General features: G+C 39.4%; 1 protein-coding gene across 3 annotated transcripts; it reads right to left on the reverse strand.

The window, feature by feature from the left end:
• ARL6 (ADP ribosylation factor like GTPase 6) lies at positions 1–18,912 on the reverse strand. 3 transcript variants are annotated; one of them, XM_030959124.1, is made up of 8 exons: positions 18,853–18,912; positions 16,151–16,304; positions 14,302–14,363; positions 12,530–12,598; positions 10,089–10,183; positions 6,296–6,425; positions 4,804–4,859; positions 1–2,253 (listed from the first exon to the last, which is right to left on the reverse strand). In XM_030959124.1, the coding sequence occupies exons 2-8, from the start codon at positions 16,271–16,273 to the stop codon at positions 2,228–2,230; spliced, it is 561 nt and encodes a 186-aa protein (XP_030814984.1). In that variant the 5' UTR covers positions 16,274–16,304; positions 18,853–18,912; the 3' UTR covers positions 1–2,227. The 3 variants fall into 3 exon arrangements, with proteins under 3 accessions (XP_030814984.1, XP_030814975.1, XP_030814992.1); XM_030959115.1 differs by lacking the exon at positions 18,853–18,912 and adding an exon at positions 18,542–18,797; XM_030959132.1 differs by lacking the exon at positions 18,853–18,912 and adding an exon at positions 18,542–18,797 and having other exon boundaries at positions 16,151–16,322.
• Between the last annotated feature and the right edge of the window lie 959 nt (positions 18,913–19,871).

Here is a 19,871-nt window from a genome sequence, read left to right on the forward strand (position 1 = left end):
TGCAGATGGATTCTATGTAAGAACTTAAATTTTCTTGGGTAGAAAAGAAACTGTTAACTTAAAACTACATGTTTCACTTGAATAAGACATATAAGCGATCCACAATAATTACAAAATACACACAGCAAAACAGTTTTACAAGTATTACTTTCAAGAGAATCGTTTTAGATTAGATATTGAGAAGAAATTCTTTATGGAGAGTGTGGTGAGGCACTGGCAGTGATTGCCCAAGGAATTTGCAGTGTTCCCACCCCTGGAATTGTTCAAGGCCAGGCTGGATGGAGCTCTGAGCAACCTGGTCTGGTGGAAGGTGTCCCTTGTCCAAGCAAGGGAGGGGCTGGAACTCAATGATCTTTAAGTTCCCTTCCAACCCATTATTTTAATTACTACATTATCCAAAGCAAAGTAAACCCAAAATTATCTGCCCACAATTCAGAGGAAAATTTATCAGGATGATATATTACTGTTCCTCCTTTGTATTTGATTTTTGTATAGACACTTGGATTCAAAGTTGACAAAAGGCCAACAGTGTCACAGAAAGGGACATGAAAATACTTCCATGATTAACTGAACTGTAAGACCACAGTATCCTGTAAGAAAGATTTCTTACAGTGAGATTTTATTTTGGCAAAGCAGGGGAGTTAAATTTAACTATTTAACAACTGAGAGTACATAACAGTTCTCCCATTTCAGTTCCCTTTGCTCCAAATACTCCTCTATGAGGTGAGGCCTAGAAGCCACGCTGACAGAACATTTATGTGTCTCATATGCTAATGGGTGTGGGGGGAAGCTTTTGCAAGAGCTGCATGTTACATGTCCCACAGGGATCAGGGAAAATCACTGAGTTAAATGGAGTCTTCAGCACTGCCAGGGTCAGTCTGCTCTTTCCTGAAGTGGCAGAACAAAAATAAAGTTCTTAATTTTTTACATATGGTACACTTTGGAGCCAGAATGTTTATTACATTTATTTTTGGAAGTAAAACAGTCTTTATACACAAGATATATATATGTAAGACATTTCATAATAATGATCTAGTAAACCAGTGAGCTGTCCCTTAACTGTGTTTTCAAACAACTTGCAAGAAACTGATACACAGGAAAATCCACCTGGACATAAGAAGAACTTTCCTGTGCAGTGACCATGCATTGGAACAGATTGTCCAGAGAGGCTGTGGAGTCCCCCTCACTGGGGATATTCCAGAACCACCTGGATGCAATCCTGTGCCATGTGCTCTGGGATGGTCCTGCCTGAGCAGGGAGGTTGGGCCAGATGAGCCCACTGTGGTCCCTTCCAGTCTGACCCATCCTGTGATTCATATGCTCCTCAAGTATCTGAAAGAGAAGTCTAGTGGATTAGGCAGTGTAAAAAATATATGCAATTAATAAAAAAACCCCTTGGCAACAGAGATACCATTTTATTACATATACAGTGCGATATCCACATGAATATGGATAAACAAATTCCAAATGAAATTAATAGAAAACCAGAAATCTCTAGGATGTAAAGACCATTAATGAGCATATTGAAGTTAAAAAACCCAATCAGGGCATGTCATATATTTGTAGTTTTATTGATGGGAGTGCAAATATAACCATGGTATAATCACAAAAAACAATTAGTAACATTTAGTTAAAAGCAATTTCTTAAAAACATCTGCAATCATCTATAACAAATATACTGAACACTTGAATCCTTATATCTTTAATCAAAATACTCTTATAGAAGTATATTAGAGATGGATAATAAAAACCCAACATCAAACTTTAATATAAAAAAATGGCAGTAATGCCTAAAACTGGGCATCTAAAATCAGTAGGTATCTTATGTAGATGGATTTCAGGAAGTGCTGATTATTGTTTCTCTGGAAAATAAATATTCCCATTTGCTCAAAACACATCCCCCCAAAAAACAGAGGGGCATTTACTGATGGCTAATTATCACCTAAACCTCAAATGAATGCAGATGTTTATTGTTAACACAAATATTTTTTTTTGTATACGCTCTCCAGTCTACAAGATTCAATTTAATTCATCAATGTGCATACCTGAGGTGCTAGGTTGTCTACATTCACTTTTCCTGGAAGAGATACTAAACTGAAACAAGTCAATACAGGATATTTTAGCTGAACTGTTCATCTTCTTCAAATCATTCTTCCTTTCCAAGGAACTTGTTCTTCACCTACTGACAAAAGGTGTAAAACAACCCCACAGATTCTTTATTTATCTCTCATGTCTTCATTGCTTGCATCTGACCTGTTAATAAAAAGAAACATCTAGTCTTAGCACAAGATGAATTCTTGCTGCATTTTGCTTTTTGAAAGAATAAATAGATCTAGATATTTTGGTGTAGTTGCAAGAATGGGAGACAACACAGCATTTGTTTTCAACTTGCTCTCTCATCCACTTCTGAAATTCCTTTATAGCCAAGTTGTTTCCCCCAAATCTTGCATATTTAACAGGGAGACTCTTCACATCTACTACAATTTTTATCTTCAGGCTTATAAGATCACTTTGATGACCATAAGACCTGGGAGTTTGTTTTATGAAGTATGCATTTCAATTCCTTGTAGGCATTTTGGCTTCCACCTAACTGAACATGAACCGCCCAACAGCAAAAGATTTAAAGTTTGGTTTCCAATAACTCACATGAAAACACTGCAGTCTGTAGCCACACTTCTCCATATTGCTGCCTGATTGCCACTTCTCAACTCACTTCAAAGGTTTTCTTGGGTACCAAAAACACCCAGCATCGCACTACAGAATGTGGAAATCAGCACAATCTCTCCCACTAAGGGGGAATGCTGTGAGACAGGTTTGTTTTACCCTGTGGAGGATGTGCTGTTGCAAAAGCAACCCCATTACAAAATAGGGAAATAGCAAACTCAGCCTTCGCTAGGGAGAAAAATCCACAAAACTTTCTGCTCCTGCCACCCCAACTGTGAAATGGGTCTGGAAGGGGTAACTAAGAAAAGCTTGGCTGCTGACAAGAACTGAGTACTCATTCACCAGGTGTCATTTCCTCCTCTGAATTTTATGGCATCCCCAGGCTGTGATTTAGGGACTACCATAACTACAGATTTGTTCCAAATATTTGCATCTGGTGCTCTAGGAATGAGGAGACTCAAGAATAAAAATTTGTCCTTGAAATATCAAAGTATTCAGCCTTTAAACATATGATTGCCAAACTACATGTGCTTAGGTTTACAGTACCATTTAAACTCAACCCGTCTTCAGCTTTTGGGTTCACTGAACCAGGGACTTAAAGGAAATTTTCAGATAGAGCCCCTTCATGAGGATTTTCAGCTCTGAAAATTAAGAAGTTTAACACTCCACAAGAAATGAATAGCTGTAAGAGCTATGTGAGTGACAGCAGAAGCATCTGCTTGCTGTGCTTAAAAAAAAAATCTACATATATAACTTAAATATTTTGTCAGAAAATATTTACACAAGCATTTGAGATCCTTTTAAGTTGCATGAAGCTATGTAAAAACCCAAAATTTGGACTGAAACTCTAAAGGTTCTTCCAAGAGAAGTGGAGACTGAACATAGCAAGAAAACATTACTAAGCCAGAACTGTGCCTGAAATTAGGAAAAATTATCATTTAGAATCTGCCTCTATGATGATAGGATGCAGGAGAGGAGGACACTCAATACCAAAATCCTGGTTCCCCACCCCAGAATTATTTTAGCTGGTGGAGGATACATCACTGCTCTTCTGTAGGGCAGTAAATCTCTTTCCAAAGACTATTTTTGGCGAGCAGCCCTCCCTCTGAAAACATCACCAAATGTTTTTGTACTCTACAGTAACTGGGTAAAACAAACCACCTTTTTCTAGCCAGCAGGACGAGTCTAAGTGGAAAGGACGGCCTGGTGTCCCCCGAGCAGTGGGGATGGGTTAAGCCGGGCCAGGGCTGGCTGTCACCCTTGTGGAAGGGGCTCTGTCCCCGGGCCAGCGCTGACACCCGGCGGCCACCAGGGCACAGCACAGGCGGGTGCTGCAGCCAGCCGAGCCCGCAGCACCCACAAGCGCTCCACAGCACAAGCAACACCAGCCAGGGAGCTAAAACTGGGACCAGCCTGCCAAAACTATGCCACAGTTCACTAATCTAAACACTGAGCAGGAGGACAGGAGAGACCAGAGCCTTACCAACACACAACATCTGGACCAAGTTTGTAATTACACAACATCTGTATCAAGTTTGTAACTACACATCATCTGTATCAAGTTTGTAATTAAAGATGCTGGATGTCAGACATCATCCAAGCTGGATTTGATATTTTCCATGCAGTTATGAGTGTCTACATGTCCTATAATCGTTATGGTGTAAGAAGTTCTTCTTTTGGCTCTGGATTAAAGAGCTGAAGGTGTATAATTAAAACCAGTGTACTCGTCTGTGTACTTGGCTTATTTTCTTTCACCATTTCTTGATACATAACATTAAGTTATGTAAAACAGGGACAGGACATTAAAAATAAATTAAAGAAGAAACTGAACTACCACAATAAGAAGTTGAAGTGTGGGAGCTGGTATTGTTTAAATGAAAGTGCTACACTGTTTGCAAGAGTGTGCATTAGTATTTCATAATACATACTCTGGTCAGGGAAGGCCACATGATGTTTTGTGTACATTAAGGAGGTAAATGAAAGGCAAATATGAGATAGAGCTTTAGTACTCACTGTGTAATTTGATCTGACAGCAGAAACAGACAGAAAGAAAACAAAGGAAATAATAAAGAAAAAACCTTACAAAATGAAAGTGTTAAACAGAATTAAAATACAGCAAGAGAATTACATATGATATACCTTGGAGCCAATCCACACCTTCTTGTAATCCTTCTCCTTTAAGAGCATCACTGGCACTGAAAGAAACAAATCAAATTTCAGAAACATTGTAAAAATACCAGTTTTAGTTGAGTCATCACCAAACTTGTAATTTACATAATTGCAAAGTAGCATCAGGTAGTTTCCTTAAGTTTTCTTCCTATGGAGAAGACTGCTCCTCAAATAATATAGGGTACCTTCCCCACAGGGAAACACCATTTCATGATGTGATCTCTTTTAATTCCATTTTCAAGGCACAAGGAATCATTCCTAGAATGAGGGGGTCTGGGAGAGCTCCCACACGAGGCAGACACATTGTTCTGCAGCACCTCCCTCCTGAGACAATGCTGTGAAAGATGTTTACTCCCTCCAACAGCAGCCATGAATCATGGAATCATTTAGGCTGGATAAGACTTTTAATATGTTCAGGCCCAAATGTTCTCCACACAGTGAGAATGCTGGAGTACCAGAAGGAGGAATTATGTGTGTGTACACACTTCATTGTAACAGCAACCCCAGGAGTGTCTGCTAATGTATAAAACTATTCTGCTACACTGACAGCAGTGTAAATCCACCTTCTGAATCACTGGGGGATAACTGTTTAAATGCTCTCCATTCTTCAATTCATGAAAACCAGCACAGCACTGAATCTGGACTGTAACTGCAGTTCACTATAAAACGATCTTCCAAGAAGCTTGGGAATTCATTAGTGTGATTTCTGGACAAAAACAATGTCCAGGTAATCAAGTTTAACATGAAAGGGCCTAAAATGAAAATTGTAGCTTTCAGCAGCATTTAGTGGCTGATTTCACTTTTATTTCAAACAGCTGAGGACTTTAATAGGACAAAAAAACTAACTTCCATAAAGCACTTCCTATAGAAGGAGAGTTGTGAACACCAGCACTAAGTAAAGCTTACATCCTTCAGGAACAAAAGACTAGCTCCTACAACTAAAAATCCCCTCAAACGTGACTTGCTAGAAAGAGTACAGTGTCTCTCTGAATACAGAAGAGAACAGTTTACTAAATGGCCTTTCAACAACAGTTTACTGAAGCATCTGACGAGTGGAAAAAAACTCCAAAGGTTTTATTTTTGATATTCTCAAACCTGCAAGGTAATCTAGCAGGAGCACTTCAATAACAATTCTACTCAATTTCCCAGCAAAATATAATGTCAACTGTTCTTCTCATAGCAACCCTGCTTTCTGATTTCACTGGAAATCCTCCACTCCATTACTTGGCTAACAATTCTGTTGTGAAAACTCTAAAGACACAGGCTAAAGGAATGCATTATACATTTAAAGTAAGTTTCACCATAAGTATTTTAACATTACTGTTTTAAACTTAGTGTTTCACATGTAGAATCTGTCTTTTATCTACTCCATTTATTTTATACAACAGTGAATGGCACGACAGGGCTAAAATAGGAACGCACAAAGTAATACCAACAAAAGGATAGAAAAAGACACCTTTACCAGATATGCCAGGGCTTGTCTTTGATGTTTTCTAAGGACAGCAGCTGAGACACTTTCACAGATGACACTGCATCCCTGAGGTCCATCTTGTTAGCAAAGAAGAGAATAGGCAGCCGGCGGTGCTTAATGTCTAGGCATGAGCAGACACAGAATTCTCAGGCCATGAGGCAGCACTCATTAATCTCTGCATGTAAGAAGGTACAAACAACACAGCAAGGTATTTTGCTCACCTGTAGCTGCAATTCTCTGAAGGTTGTATCCTACCAAGATGCACACACTGCTGGGTCACCTGGCCTCTGCTGCATGCTTTCAAAATGCTCACAAACTTCCTTGCAGGCTTTGGAATCTTCCACCCCCTCTCCCCCTACCTTATACCCACACTTCAAGCTGGAGATAGGAATTGCTGGTGAAGCTGAGGAACAAGAGATTAAACCACTGCCTAAAAACACTGCACATCTCTGCTTAGTGAGGATTGGATGTATAAAATGGATGGAAAAAATAATTTGTGTTCATTCATAACATCACAGCTGAGAAAGGTAGTCTGAATTATCCTTTAGCGTCCTGGAAAGCATCCATTACTTCACAGAATTCATAAAACTAGAAAAAATGCACATGTGGACATCCTTTATTCTCCCTTCCCTAGAAGGACTTCTTCTCCAGAAGCTCTTTCAGCTAGCAGTGAGAACTACAGACCAAACAAAGTACTCTGGCAATTTCTGGGATACTTACACAAAGACAAGTTTAAACCTCACAGATTACTCCAAAAGACTATATGGATGATTGAAAGGAAACAAAACATATTCTCTTCAAAGTTACAGATGTAATACTGCCACAAAAATTACCAGCACCAACACTAACTCTCAAAAGTTTTTCATATTATTTATACAAAGAATGATATCCAGGATTAGACACAATCTAGGTTTTAGTCTATCCATCAGTGCTTGATAGGAAAAGAAGTTACACACTACCACCTCAATGAAAATTGCTACACAGGCTCTTTTTAAAATAGTAAAAAGAAAAGGTTATGTCACACAGGAAACTAGGTAAGGATTTATATTAAAATGTAAAACATAAGCCATCTACCCCGCTGATAGGCAGGAGGATGATAAAACCCCCAGAAATCCCAACAAACTGTCAGTGCTGAAATGGTTTGAACTTTCCTAATTATGTTCTTTTCCACCTTCCTACTAAACCTTTCCACAGAATCAGTGGAGATAACACTACCTCCTCATATTCATTCAGAGATAGTAAGTGCTGATCAAAACACTGACAATTTTCACAAACTATTTACCCTTCCTGGAGCTCTTTTGTCCTCTGATATCCATAAACACAAGTCAAAGGCCTCAAAATACAAGCACAGCATAATTAAATCTCTGTTTTGATTCCATAGTTGAACAGCTATGGAGTCTCCTGACTGAAATTTTTACAGTAATTTACAGTACAATTAAATGAACCCCGGTAGCCACAGGTTGCAGGTTATGGGTAAATTAAAACCATATAAATTAGCTGACATCGCATATGCAAACAGCCAAGTTAATCAAGGAGTTTCCAGTGTTTTCCTAAACAATTAGAAAGGGGCACAACCTACCCACCCAGACTCATAATGCACACCCAAAGATATTCGCTAAATAAAGTAATGGTCACAGAAATTTATATTTCCTGCCACAATTTTCACAGTTATTAATGGAAAGCAAAATTTTTCTAGCTGCAAGTGGTTATAAATTAACATATTAAAAAATATTCCAGACACTAGATGTGTGATGTGCAATTTTATACAAAGAATTTCAAGGTTACAAGAATTTCAGTTTAGTTTAGAAGCATGTGCTGGAGGTGAAGTGACCCAAGAGTCATCATCTAATCCAGGTAACCTACAGCTACCATCTTTCAAAGTGCTGAAGAATGAAATTTGAGTAAAAAACCAAAATATGATACAGTTATCAATAAACTGTTATTTCAAGAGTGCATTGTCCATTAATGTAAGTAAAAATAATTTATAGCTCTGATTCACAAAAGAGTCCCAGGTAGTACAACTTCTAACCCCATTAATGCTTCACAGGACACATTCCTTCCCTTTCCCTCAGGCAAAGCTTGGCAAAAAGACAGGGAAATGTTTTACTGTAGGATTGCTAAGATTTTCAGAGACAGGAATTGATTCAATTCCATTTAAAACTTAGGTAAATACATACATTTAAACCACTCCAAGAGGATGACACTGACAGAAGCATAGATTGGGAGGAAGTAGGGTATGCAGCAAGAAAGACAGAACACTAATACAAATAAAAGTACTGATATAGCAAACCTGTTGTATATTGATTCACCCAACAGCTACTTTTATTGAACATTATCCTAGAAGAACTTTTAAAGCTCTTTGACATATCAAAACTGATAAATCAGTGACACTGTTGCTTGTTGGAGCTAAGCCACACCAAGGCAGAAACCCACAACTGCTGTCTCCTGGCTCTCAGGACTGCACTCAGTGACCAGAGCCTGGTCTTTTGAACTTGAAGACACAAACTCATGAACAACTGAACAGCACTGAGCTGCTAGGTCAGCATTAGTGACTTCTTAATGCCTAAATGAAAAGCCCTACCTAAGGTTGCTTCTACTCTGTCTAAACATTTTTGTTATTCTGTCCTCTGTCAAACCAGCAGCTTTTTCCAGCAGCTTTACCTCTCACCCTTGGCCCTGCATGGTTCCACTTTACTAAGAGAATTGGGTTGTACTGCTGCAGTTAATTCCTGACTTGGTACAAAGTGCCCTGGCCTCTGTGTAATCCACCTGCAGCCCTTGGCTCACCTCATCCTCCCTGTGACTTTTGTAACACCGTCTTTTCAGTGTCTGCATTTGAAGTAGCCCATACCCTTGAACGAGAAATTAGAGCATGAAAATAAGGTCCAGTCTGCTCCAGCATCTTTGTTACTGAATTATTGTATACAGTAATCATGGAAAATAAAGTCATGGGAATATATTTGTGCCTATCACACTTTGTTTTTCTTAGAAATACAAGTCAGCTTTTCCTTTCTTACTTTCAGCATGGAAATCCCACAAGTTAAGGCTGTATCATTTCAATAAATAATTAATGAATCACAGGATTATTTCACTTTTAAACTTCCTAGATGTAGTTTAATATTCTGGTTAGGCAGAGCAATTATCAGAAGTGTTGAAAGTCAAAATTGTATATTGCTTACAGACACATCCCAGTAAGTTGGATACATGGAAGGGCAAAGAATTGACTGATAACAGAACTTAATTAAGGTGCAGTCTCACGTAAAAAAAAAAAAACCAAACCCAGAAAAATAAGACCCTGATCACAAATCCTCTCATATCCTCTTCCATAGGGAATTGAAACTGACTGGTGTAATTATCCCTTTGTATTTCTGGATAAAGCATAAAAAATTATAATGAAGATGACAAAAGAAAGTTAAATGTTACATTAAAGGAATTAACTGTCCTCATGGAAAAAAACAGACAGGGAGACACAGTTTTGTCTCTGCTGGTTATCACAAGAAGCCTGGGCAGCTTCCAACTCGAAGTCTGTTCTTTCTCAAAACAATGTAACTTTTGATCTATGTTGATTAATAAGAGACCAACTGAACTCAGTGTAGAAAGCTGAATTGTGACCAATTTCCAAATGTGAATAGGTAAAAAAGAACCCACATGTTTTGGAAGATTATTGTGCTAATATTCATGTAAGGTTAAAATGCTTGCAAAGTACTCAGAATGCGTCAGATAAGGGATTTTCTTAAGGCAACATAACAAATATGGACACAAAATGGGAAAAAAGCCTCCTCACCTGGATGATTCAGAAGGGTGTCAAGTTCTTCTTTGGCCACAACCATTCTTAATTTGTCACTGCTATCAATGACAAAAATAATGGCTTGGCCTTCTCTGCATAACATAAAAAGAGCAAAGAGGCAAATTATACGTTCTCAAAGAAATGAATATTCTGTGAATAAGAAAAGGCTTCAGAAGAAACACCAAGAAAAAAGTCCAAACAAACTTGATTTTTCCTCTAATTTTTGTCATTGTTATTTACCATTAACATTTGAATCCTGTCTTATTTCTGAAATTTAATCTTTCAGTAACATGCATTTTTTTTTAGACATGAGGCTGTTACCTGCTCCTACAAGGTTCAGTCTCCACATATCTTCTAGAAAAGCCTGGTTTTACTACCCAGACTGAAAAATGAACTTTAAAATGTAACCAACTGCTATTTTGACATTGTGGTCAGGCAGGAAAAAACCCCATAAAGACAGATCTTTACAGAAATTCTGTATTTCCTGTACTAAATTTATTTAGAGAAAGGTCAAATACCTTTTTAGACAAAACCTGTGTCCACTAGCTAGGCATATGCAGCTTATTTTAACCTTTACATAATCTGCATAAACAGGATCTTCAAATAACAGGTAAAAACTTTCAACTATTTCAAATAATTTGGACATTTTGCTGGTAGTGTGACCACAGACACAACATAAATGCAGCTACTCAACTCATTATTTCAGGATGTTACTGATATTTTGACTTGATGTTCCATTTATTGAAACTTGTTTTGAAAACCAAATAAAATCTCACCAATTCATAATTCACCTGTTGTAAACACCCACAGAAATATATTTACATTTTAATGTAATCACTTCTCCTTCATTTTACGTTTCTCTGAGACACCATTATGAATACATTCTTTACCCTCCAGCACCATCTATCTTTGTATTTTGATAAGAAACAGATCTATACCTGCTGAAAACCAGAAATAACCTGAGCAGCCCAAGATTGTATAAGAAGGCCCATTCTTTTTTGGCGTAAAGAGCCTTTAGTAAATAAAGCTTTTGCATATTAGCAGGAAATGCCTAAGCAATTTTCACGAGCACAGAGTATTTTACCAGAGGAATGAAGAGTACTGGCATGTATTTACCTCCAAAAAAATAACTTCACAAAGAAGTATCAGGGATAGGGACACAACATGACTTTGGGATTATTTAAGATAAATGTACTTAGAGAATGAAGTAGAAGATACTTTCAAGCTAAATAGAAGAAAAGTCCAGACTTGAACTTTATAAACTGAACAGCATATAATTATTTTTAATGATATTTTTATTTAATTAACAGAAATTATTGTTTTTATATTATTCTTAGATGTTAATCTTAAATACGTGCCTACTGCACTTGTTCAGGACCAGAGGAGGATACAAGTGCATATTTCACTGTCAGCATAACCTAAAACACTCCCTTACTGTTAGGGAGTTATTGTTAAGATGAAAAAGCCATTTATGCCCCACAAGGGATAAGTTACTGCATTAAATACAGCAATCACAAAAATTATTTGCTTATGAAGCACTCTGCTAGCATTTTGAGAGCAGCCTGAGGGCATCAGTTACTGAAATGCAAATCTAACACTCTTGAACAATGAAGATTGCCTGGCCAAATGTTTTCAATGCTAACACAATTTGCACAGGAAGGAGAGGAAGCATTAATCCTCAATTAAAAAACAATTTAAGCTCTACCACAACTGATATTAATATTTAATCAATATTATAATCTTCAGAATTTATCCCTTCTACTTCTCCAAGCTATTTCTGCATGGTTTAGTATTGTTCATGTTATCTAGATCAGGATCAGGCATTACAGAATAGCAATGAGACAATGCGAATAAAGATTAACTAAATATATATATAAGAAATAATAAATAATATAAACAATACAAATTCACTAAAAGCTCCAAAACCAGAGAATGGTGTCCATCTATTACCAAAAGGCAATACCAGAGTGCTATAAAATACAGAGAATATCCTGTTGAATAAATGACATTAGGAATGTTCATTCAGGTTCTTAGTTACACGTGCCTTATCCTCTGAGGCTCATTCCCCTCACCTCTAAAAATCTCAGCCAGCAGCCAATATCTTGCAGGTTTTAAGTAGTTGACCTACAGAAGAACTGAAAAGCTGAGAACCTAACTCATCTTGGGCTTTCTTACAGGACTGGTTTTCAGGTTTCAACATTTAAATCTCATCTCTAGTATCTTCTGCAAAGTTGTCCCCGAAAGCACGGAGTAACACCAGATAAAAATTTTCATTTGTTAGAATAGAAAGTTTTATTTATCCAGAGTAAACCTTCTGTCAAACACCAGGTATAAGCCTTCTCTGAATCATTTCTAACCACTAGATATTATCATACCTCTGTTTAAATAACCTACGCAACATATGAACAGCAATGCTTTAAAATAAATTATAGGCTTACTTGTAGTAGTGTTCCCAGAGGTCTCTGTATTTCCCTTGACCTGACATATCAAACACTGTGAAAGACAAACTGCAAAGAAAAGAAGTGCATGAGGCCCAGGAATAAAGAACAAAACCCAAACCACATCCATTTTCTATGCTACCCTGTCCAAAAAAAAAAAAAAAAAGCAGATCAGTTTGAGTCCAAATCAACTGGGAAAAATTCCCAAACGAACTCTGGTTGCACTATCTGCCTTCAAATGATCCTACTCTGTTTTGCAGCCTTATTATAAAAATATTTCACAATGGGAAATGTGTTTATTATCTGAATAAAAGAACTAAACCAATTATTTAAAGTTATAGCAAATGCAAAACAAGCTCCCATTTAGTGTCTCTCTCTATCACGCTGGTATCAAATACTGTTTATGAGTAAGTGAAATTCATATGAACCATGACTTGAAGTCCATGTCTTAAATTCTGTCCCTAGACAGGTATAAATGTGGGCAAAATAAAAGGCGTAAAAAAATAAATTCCACCTTTAGGGAAAAAAAAACTGAGTACATTTTGGTAAAAATGGATGAGTTCAGATGACCAAGCTACAAAGAGCAGTCTTTGCCACTGTGAGGTTTCACCCAAACGCTACATACAGCAAGGCAACTTACTGAACACTACAAAAAGTTCTCATCTGCTCTTGAAATGTTTACAGAGGCAACATCGAATTCAGAACTAGGCTCTCCTTTTTTGGGTAGCCCTAAATAGCTCCCCAAGTGGAGGCCACCAAAACAAGGAGGTTAGGAAAAGGAAGCTCTCCAGACATCCTTCCCACTCCACGTCCAGACAGAGTTGTGGGTTTGTCAGTCTGTAGGGTTTGAGGTGGATTTTTAGAGGTTGTTTTGGTTTTTTTTAAACATTCTATGTGGTGTATTTACAGTCATCATCTCTCCTACTACAGGATCAGAATAAAGAAAAGCAATATAAATTAATTTACATTCTCACACAGGAAATCCCAAACTTGTCTGATGTTCTTTATTGGGACAGAGCTCAGTGAGCTCAGTTGTGGAACCTCTTAGAGAAACATGAAACCTCTCAGTCTTACATATCAGCTCAAGGAATAAACAATTTTCTTGCAGATCCCCCACCCACTGAGGCCATACTGCTTGGTTTGAAGACTAACTGCACACATTAAAAGATCCAGTGAAGGCCACAAAATAACAAAATGATGCTGCCTCCTTGAAATAGCCTCGTGTCACGACATTCTTTAGATAATCTAAACCTTGGTCTTCATTCAACTAATGACTTATTACTCTGTTTCCTGGCCTTTGCTCCTGCCACCTTTACATTGCTAATGCTGTAGCCATCCTTTTGCATTTAATGAGATTACACTGCAATCTGTTCAGAGTACCTCCAGTGAGAGTGCTTAATTTAGGTTACCAGATTGAGAGTGGAATTTAGGCTGCCACCTCAGCAGCTGTTTCTCCTCCAGTCTGTAACAGTGCCCTATTCTCAAACTCCCAACAGACAGGGATCAGATGTTTATACAGGCTACTGCAAAAAAACTAAAAAACTTTAAAAAATGTTTTAATAGTTTTATAGCAACACAAAACACACATTATATTCTAACACACTCAGTCCTGGCTCATGATTAGGTCTTCTGGGTACTACATTTCAACAAACTGCAATGTCATGTCATTACACCACTACACATGATACTCAGTTACAAACCCACTGAAAGAGATAATTAAGTCCAGCTATGGTGTAATAATCATTACTGCTAATGAAGAAAGAAAGTAGTACCTTGAAGTCTTGAATTTCTCTATACTGAATCCTATTGTTGGAACGATGTCCTGAGTTTGAGCCTTTGAAGGAAAGAAAGCACACATTTTACAATCAAACTAGAAAATGTAAATACTGAAATATATTTAAAATATGAATACATTACAGATCTATTTTTGCCCCAAACTGTGCAATATTAAAAAAGTTCCCAGAAAAGTAAAGTAATTCAGAATCAAGGGCTTTGTATTTTTGGGGAATAGAGTAAACACTCCTGGAACTGCCAGAACACAAAAGCATTATTAAGAGATCTGTCTGATAACTGATTTACTACTGAGCTGGTCAAGGAACCTATCAGCTGAGTTGGTGGAAAAGAACAGCTCCTCTAAGAAGCATGGATATTGAGCAGCAAGAAAGGTCACATCCCATAGATTACAGAGCTGTCTGAGAAAGTGACATGCAATCCTTGCCCTGACTCCTTGAGCCCCTTATTCCAAGCACCATCCATAGGCAGGTCCAGCAGAAACAACTGCAGACAGATGGAAACACATTTGGATTTATCAGGCCCTAATATATTGCTCCTGGGCAAAGCAGAAGTTCTTAAGAAGACTGAGTTGACCCAGAGCTCAAAATCACCTGTCCACTGAATTTACTAAAAATAAACAGTTTTATTAACTTTGATCTAAAGGTATTTGTTGCACGCTAGACTATTTGGCATGTCTTGCTAGGGTAGGACTTGCAAAAGTTGGATACAAAGTTATCCTCCTATAAATTCTCATTACAAACAAATTCTATTTATTCTAGTCCTGTAATTCCACTGAGAGCTTCTCTAATGGCCATTATTGTGATAAATCTTCAAGTTTGAGTTCAACTGTAGTTAGGAATCCTTTACTGCTTAAGGCATGACATAAAAACCCTCAACAAAAAAGGTCTCAGTAATTACATAAAGTACAGTTTGCCTGGTACACATTGTAGCCTTTCTCCCAAACAACTGGCAGCAGATAGCAAGGAGTTTATAGTCTTTGTTTATAAATCTACTCAATTTTCAGTGGAAGAATAATTGCCAGGAATGGAAGAGTAGCACACTCTTCACTATGTCACACTTTTTAAACAATGTCCAGTGGACAGGTAAAATTGAATGAAAATTCATAATAATAATAATAATAAAAAAAGCTGTGTCCTGATATAAACAGCAAAAAGCAGTTTCCCAGATGCACATAACCAAGATGCACAACCTTTGGCTTTGAACATGCCTATCAAAATTAGTCTATTTCTACTCCATAAACATACCTAGAAACAAGGATCCTACTTTCAGAATATTAGGCACTCCTAGTGGCCTCAAAGACTTTTCACTGGATGAATGAACTGCAAGTATTAATGGTACTTATTTTGAAACTTATTCTGCTTTAAAAATAGTGAGGTCACCCTTAAATGTACATCTTCTTTTTATTTCTTATTTTGTTATCTCTTATGCACTTACTATTTTTCAGGAAGAGATTAAAATAAACATGATAGGTTGTTGTACAACTGTATTAATCCTAAATGTTCAACATCACTTGTAACTGTAATCCTGTGACAATTATTTAAGTGATTTAAGTGACTCTTGCAGATCCTGATTTCAGCCATCATAAACCCTTCCTTGTTGGGTGATCTTAACAAAAGTGTGCCACGTTAACAGTGGGGTTTTTCTGGAAAATAATGTGCGTGTGAATGCTTACCCTTAGTTTTAGTCAGCTGGAAAATCTTAAAATATACTTGTTCCACTGTGCTAAATCACAAGCTCTTCAAATCTTTTCCATGGGCACATCCTTTGTAACAGCATGCAAACCCAGCTCAAACAAAGCCCCAGCAGCGAACCACGCAGGCTACTTACATTTGAAGGTTTGAGTTTATTGATGATGGTTGTTTTGCCGCTGTTGTCCAAGCCAAGGCACAAGACGTGAACCTCCTTTTTCTTCAGGCCAAGCCATCCTGCCAGCTTGTCAAACAATCCCATGGCTGTGGCTGGAAGTCACAGGGACCACGTGCTGTTCAGGGAATCAGAGCTGTTGGAAAAGTGCTACATGCAGGGCAGCGCCGGCACGCAGGGTGGGCATGGGGCCGAGCAGCCGCACACCTGGGAGCGCTGGTGTGAGCAGGACCCTGCACAAACGCGGCCCCAGGGCCTGGCCCTGCACATAAGCACATGGAGGGTAAGCTGATTACAGCCAGGATACCAAAGCAGCCTGGCTGTTTATAGCCCTGTCTGTATCACACAATGCCCTGGATTCACTGGGCAGAAATCCTGAGCAGCCCAAACTGCTCAGGGGCACAATGCAGCAGCACCAGAGCTGCCACCAAAGTGAGCAAAAGCAAAAGGAGGGTCATTATCTTTACCTCAAATTGTCAGCAGTACACCATTCAGACAACAAAACAGTATTTCCCTTCTTCAGCACCGGCTACATAACTTACTGAACCCTGCATTAAATAAAGCACTCTCTGTTCATTCAATTCAAACTCTTAATTTGCCAATATTTTGCCAATATTGACATGTGTAAATTAGGAACGCTTCGTTCACCACAAATAGAAATTGATTAAAATAGATCTAACAGACACCAAAAGATTCACCCACACGTCAGGGAGATGCCAAACCTCTGCTGCTGCCCAGACTCTGGCTGAATTTACCTGGCAGTGGCACATTCAAAGGAGATTACATCACGTGTTGCCCTGCAATACCTGGCTAAATGCACTCTGCAAAGAGGATAACCCTTGTCTGCCCTCAATGAATTCCACTGGAAATAATTTCAGCAATCAGACAACTGAAACCTTTGAGATGCCTTGAATAATAAAGTATTTAATTTATGTCAGAGGATTTCTGGAGTGGTGAAGGCTGGTTTTTTCTTAATAAATTAAAAACACACAGCACTGGATAACTCAGGCTGCAAGCTGAGGAAGTCATAGCAGGAGGGGGAAAAGGTAAAAAAACCCCATCAATAACAAATCTTTGATCACACTTCTTCACTAACTGATTACTAAAAAGCAGTTAACCATCATTCTGTAATTTCAAAACTTTGCATTTAATAAAGTCACAAAAGTAATCACTCAATTTTCCTTTTAAAATACAGATCTTTCTAAATACATAGAGCTTTCTAGGGTGCATTTTGATTCAGGACTGGTCATGATCTACATTACAGCTACACAGAATTATTACCAGGTTAAAAAACCTGGTAGTTATAGCAAGTCTGTCATTCTAACTCCCTTTGTTTTATGCCCCACTCCTTTTCTAATCCATATATACAACTCGGAGAGCAGATTAAAGCTGTTTATTATCAAATTAACCTGACAAAACCCTGCTTCAAGACACATTACCTTCTTATCCAATCAAGAGCTTCATCTATCTGTTCTACATGATCAAAATATAGAGGGTCAAAAATACATTCTAGAGGGCCAAAAAAATACAATGCAGGCACTACTAAAATGAAACAGGAGGAAATACAAGCCCTTAAAAATACTTCTAGGGCTTCACTTTTAAATCCAAAACCCTAAATACACAACAGTTTCTAGCAACATTTTAACTAGAGCCATGTTTTCCCAGAAAATGTCCTACCAGTTGGCACAGTCATTATTTAAGAACACAGTGGGAAAGAAATGCACCCTTGACTTCTTGCCCTGCCCCTATTTTCAAGTTTTTCTCAGCTGTGAAGAGTTACAGCAGCTACAGCTAACACAGGTGCTTCATTCCCCTCTTTTTTGCCAGCTGATATTTTGCCTACAGTGACATACAGCATACATCAGACATCTCAGAAAATTATTTAAGCCAGAGTCTGGTCCAGGAGCTTAACGGCAAACTCTAAGCTTTTTTCTTAAGAAAGGATGTTCTTTCATGTCTGATCTTTGTCTATTTTCAAACCTAATCAACAACGCAGGAGATTGAATCCGTGAAATAGAGAGCAGCCAACAAACAAGCTCTAAGTGATGTCCACGTGTTAGAAAGACAAATAATTTTTTTCGGTAGAACTGCCTTGTTTAGGTTTAGGGCTGGATATATTTCAATGGTCTAAGATCCAAAAGAAGGGAAAGACTGAGCATGTGGGCTAATTAGCATGGGAAGCAAGAGAGTCATTAGCCAACAGAAGGCAGGATACCAACTGATAAGAGTTGCAGCCCATGAACATTAATGCCTTTGCTTGCTAAAATGTATAAACAGTGAAAAGCTTTAGTAGTGGCTGGGTGGATTTGCCGCCCAGCTCCCCTTTCTGCGCAGAAGCAGAAATAAATCAAATACCTGGGCTCTGTGCGTGGCTCGCCCTCTGGCACACGGGGTGCAAGGATCCAATTCGGGACCAGGCCTGAGTGCGGCGGATCGCAGCTCCCAGGGCCGGCCTTCTCTCCCTCCCGTCCGCACCCCAGGGCCTCGGTCGCTGCCGCGGGTCCCTTCTTACAGGCCACGGCAGGGTCTCCTCTCCCAGAGGGTCCCCGGGAAAGCCGGTACAGGGTCCCCAGGGCAGGCCGGCCCCGGGCCCCTCGCCCCGGGCCCCTCGCCCCGGGCCCCTCTCCCCGGGCGCGGCCCCGCGTCCCCGCGGCCGCAGCACCGACCTGGGCCCGGGAGGCGCCCGCCGGGCCCGCGCGCCGCCACCGCCGTTGCCGAGGAAACTGAAGCCCCGCCCTCTCCCCACCCCACCAATCGCGTGCCGCCGCTCCACCCGCTCCGCCTCTTCCGGCCAATGGGGGAGGGCGTTGGGGTGGGGCTCTCCCGAGGCCACGCCCCCGGGGCTGTGGGGCTGAGGGGGCCGGGGCGGGGTTGGGGGGCGTCCCCTTCATTCTCCGCGTCCAGCGCCTCGGGAATCGCTTGTTTGCAAGCGCTGCCTCTCTCAAGAGTGTCTGGATAAATCCTCGTGAGGATTGCGATGCACACAGAAGGAAACCCCTGAGTCAGAACGGCCACCCGAGGTGTTGACAGCACCGCCCGTTCCGAAGCGGGCGCTTTGGCGGAGTGGAAAATCCCAAATGCAGGCGTCACTGGGGCAGTGGCAGCAGCAGAGCTTGGGGGAAGGCAGCCTGGCCAGGCCAGGCACAGGGGCTGAAAATACACTTAGGATTTTTTAAAAAATTTATTTTATTTTATTTTATTTTATTCATAGCATCCCGTCATATTGGTTCAATGTCTGCTGTATTTTCTGTATCAGGAAGGTTCCGAATAAAAGATGAGATTCCCTTGAAGTGGCATTATGAACCACTGAAGGAACAGGCGGGTAGCATTAATCCCACAGTGAAACTTTGTAATTAAGCACTTCCTAGACTCTAATCAAGTTGTGAGGTATATATGGTAGAGGAGGGTGTTTCTGTTTGAAATCAGCCCCTGTCTGAGGAGTCGTTCCGAATTCAGTGGAGAACACAGAACGGCAAAGGCATTTCTGTAACCAGAAGTAAAATGAAATATTCATTCTTCATTATGTGCACTGCGTTAAACCTGACAGTCCTCAGTGAGAAAGCTCTTCCCATGTTAAATAAAGGGGATGTAATGGACTGTGGTCATCTGACACTCATTTCCTATTACTTTACAGCTACTTCTGTTCAGTCTTGCATTGCTTGCATGTGATTTTATGCAATGAAAA

This window comes from Camarhynchus parvulus, chromosome 1 (assembly GCF_901933205.1).
Source record: "Camarhynchus parvulus chromosome 1, STF_HiC, whole genome shotgun sequence".
Classification (NCBI taxonomy): Eukaryota; Metazoa; Chordata; class Aves; order Passeriformes; family Thraupidae; genus Camarhynchus; species Camarhynchus parvulus.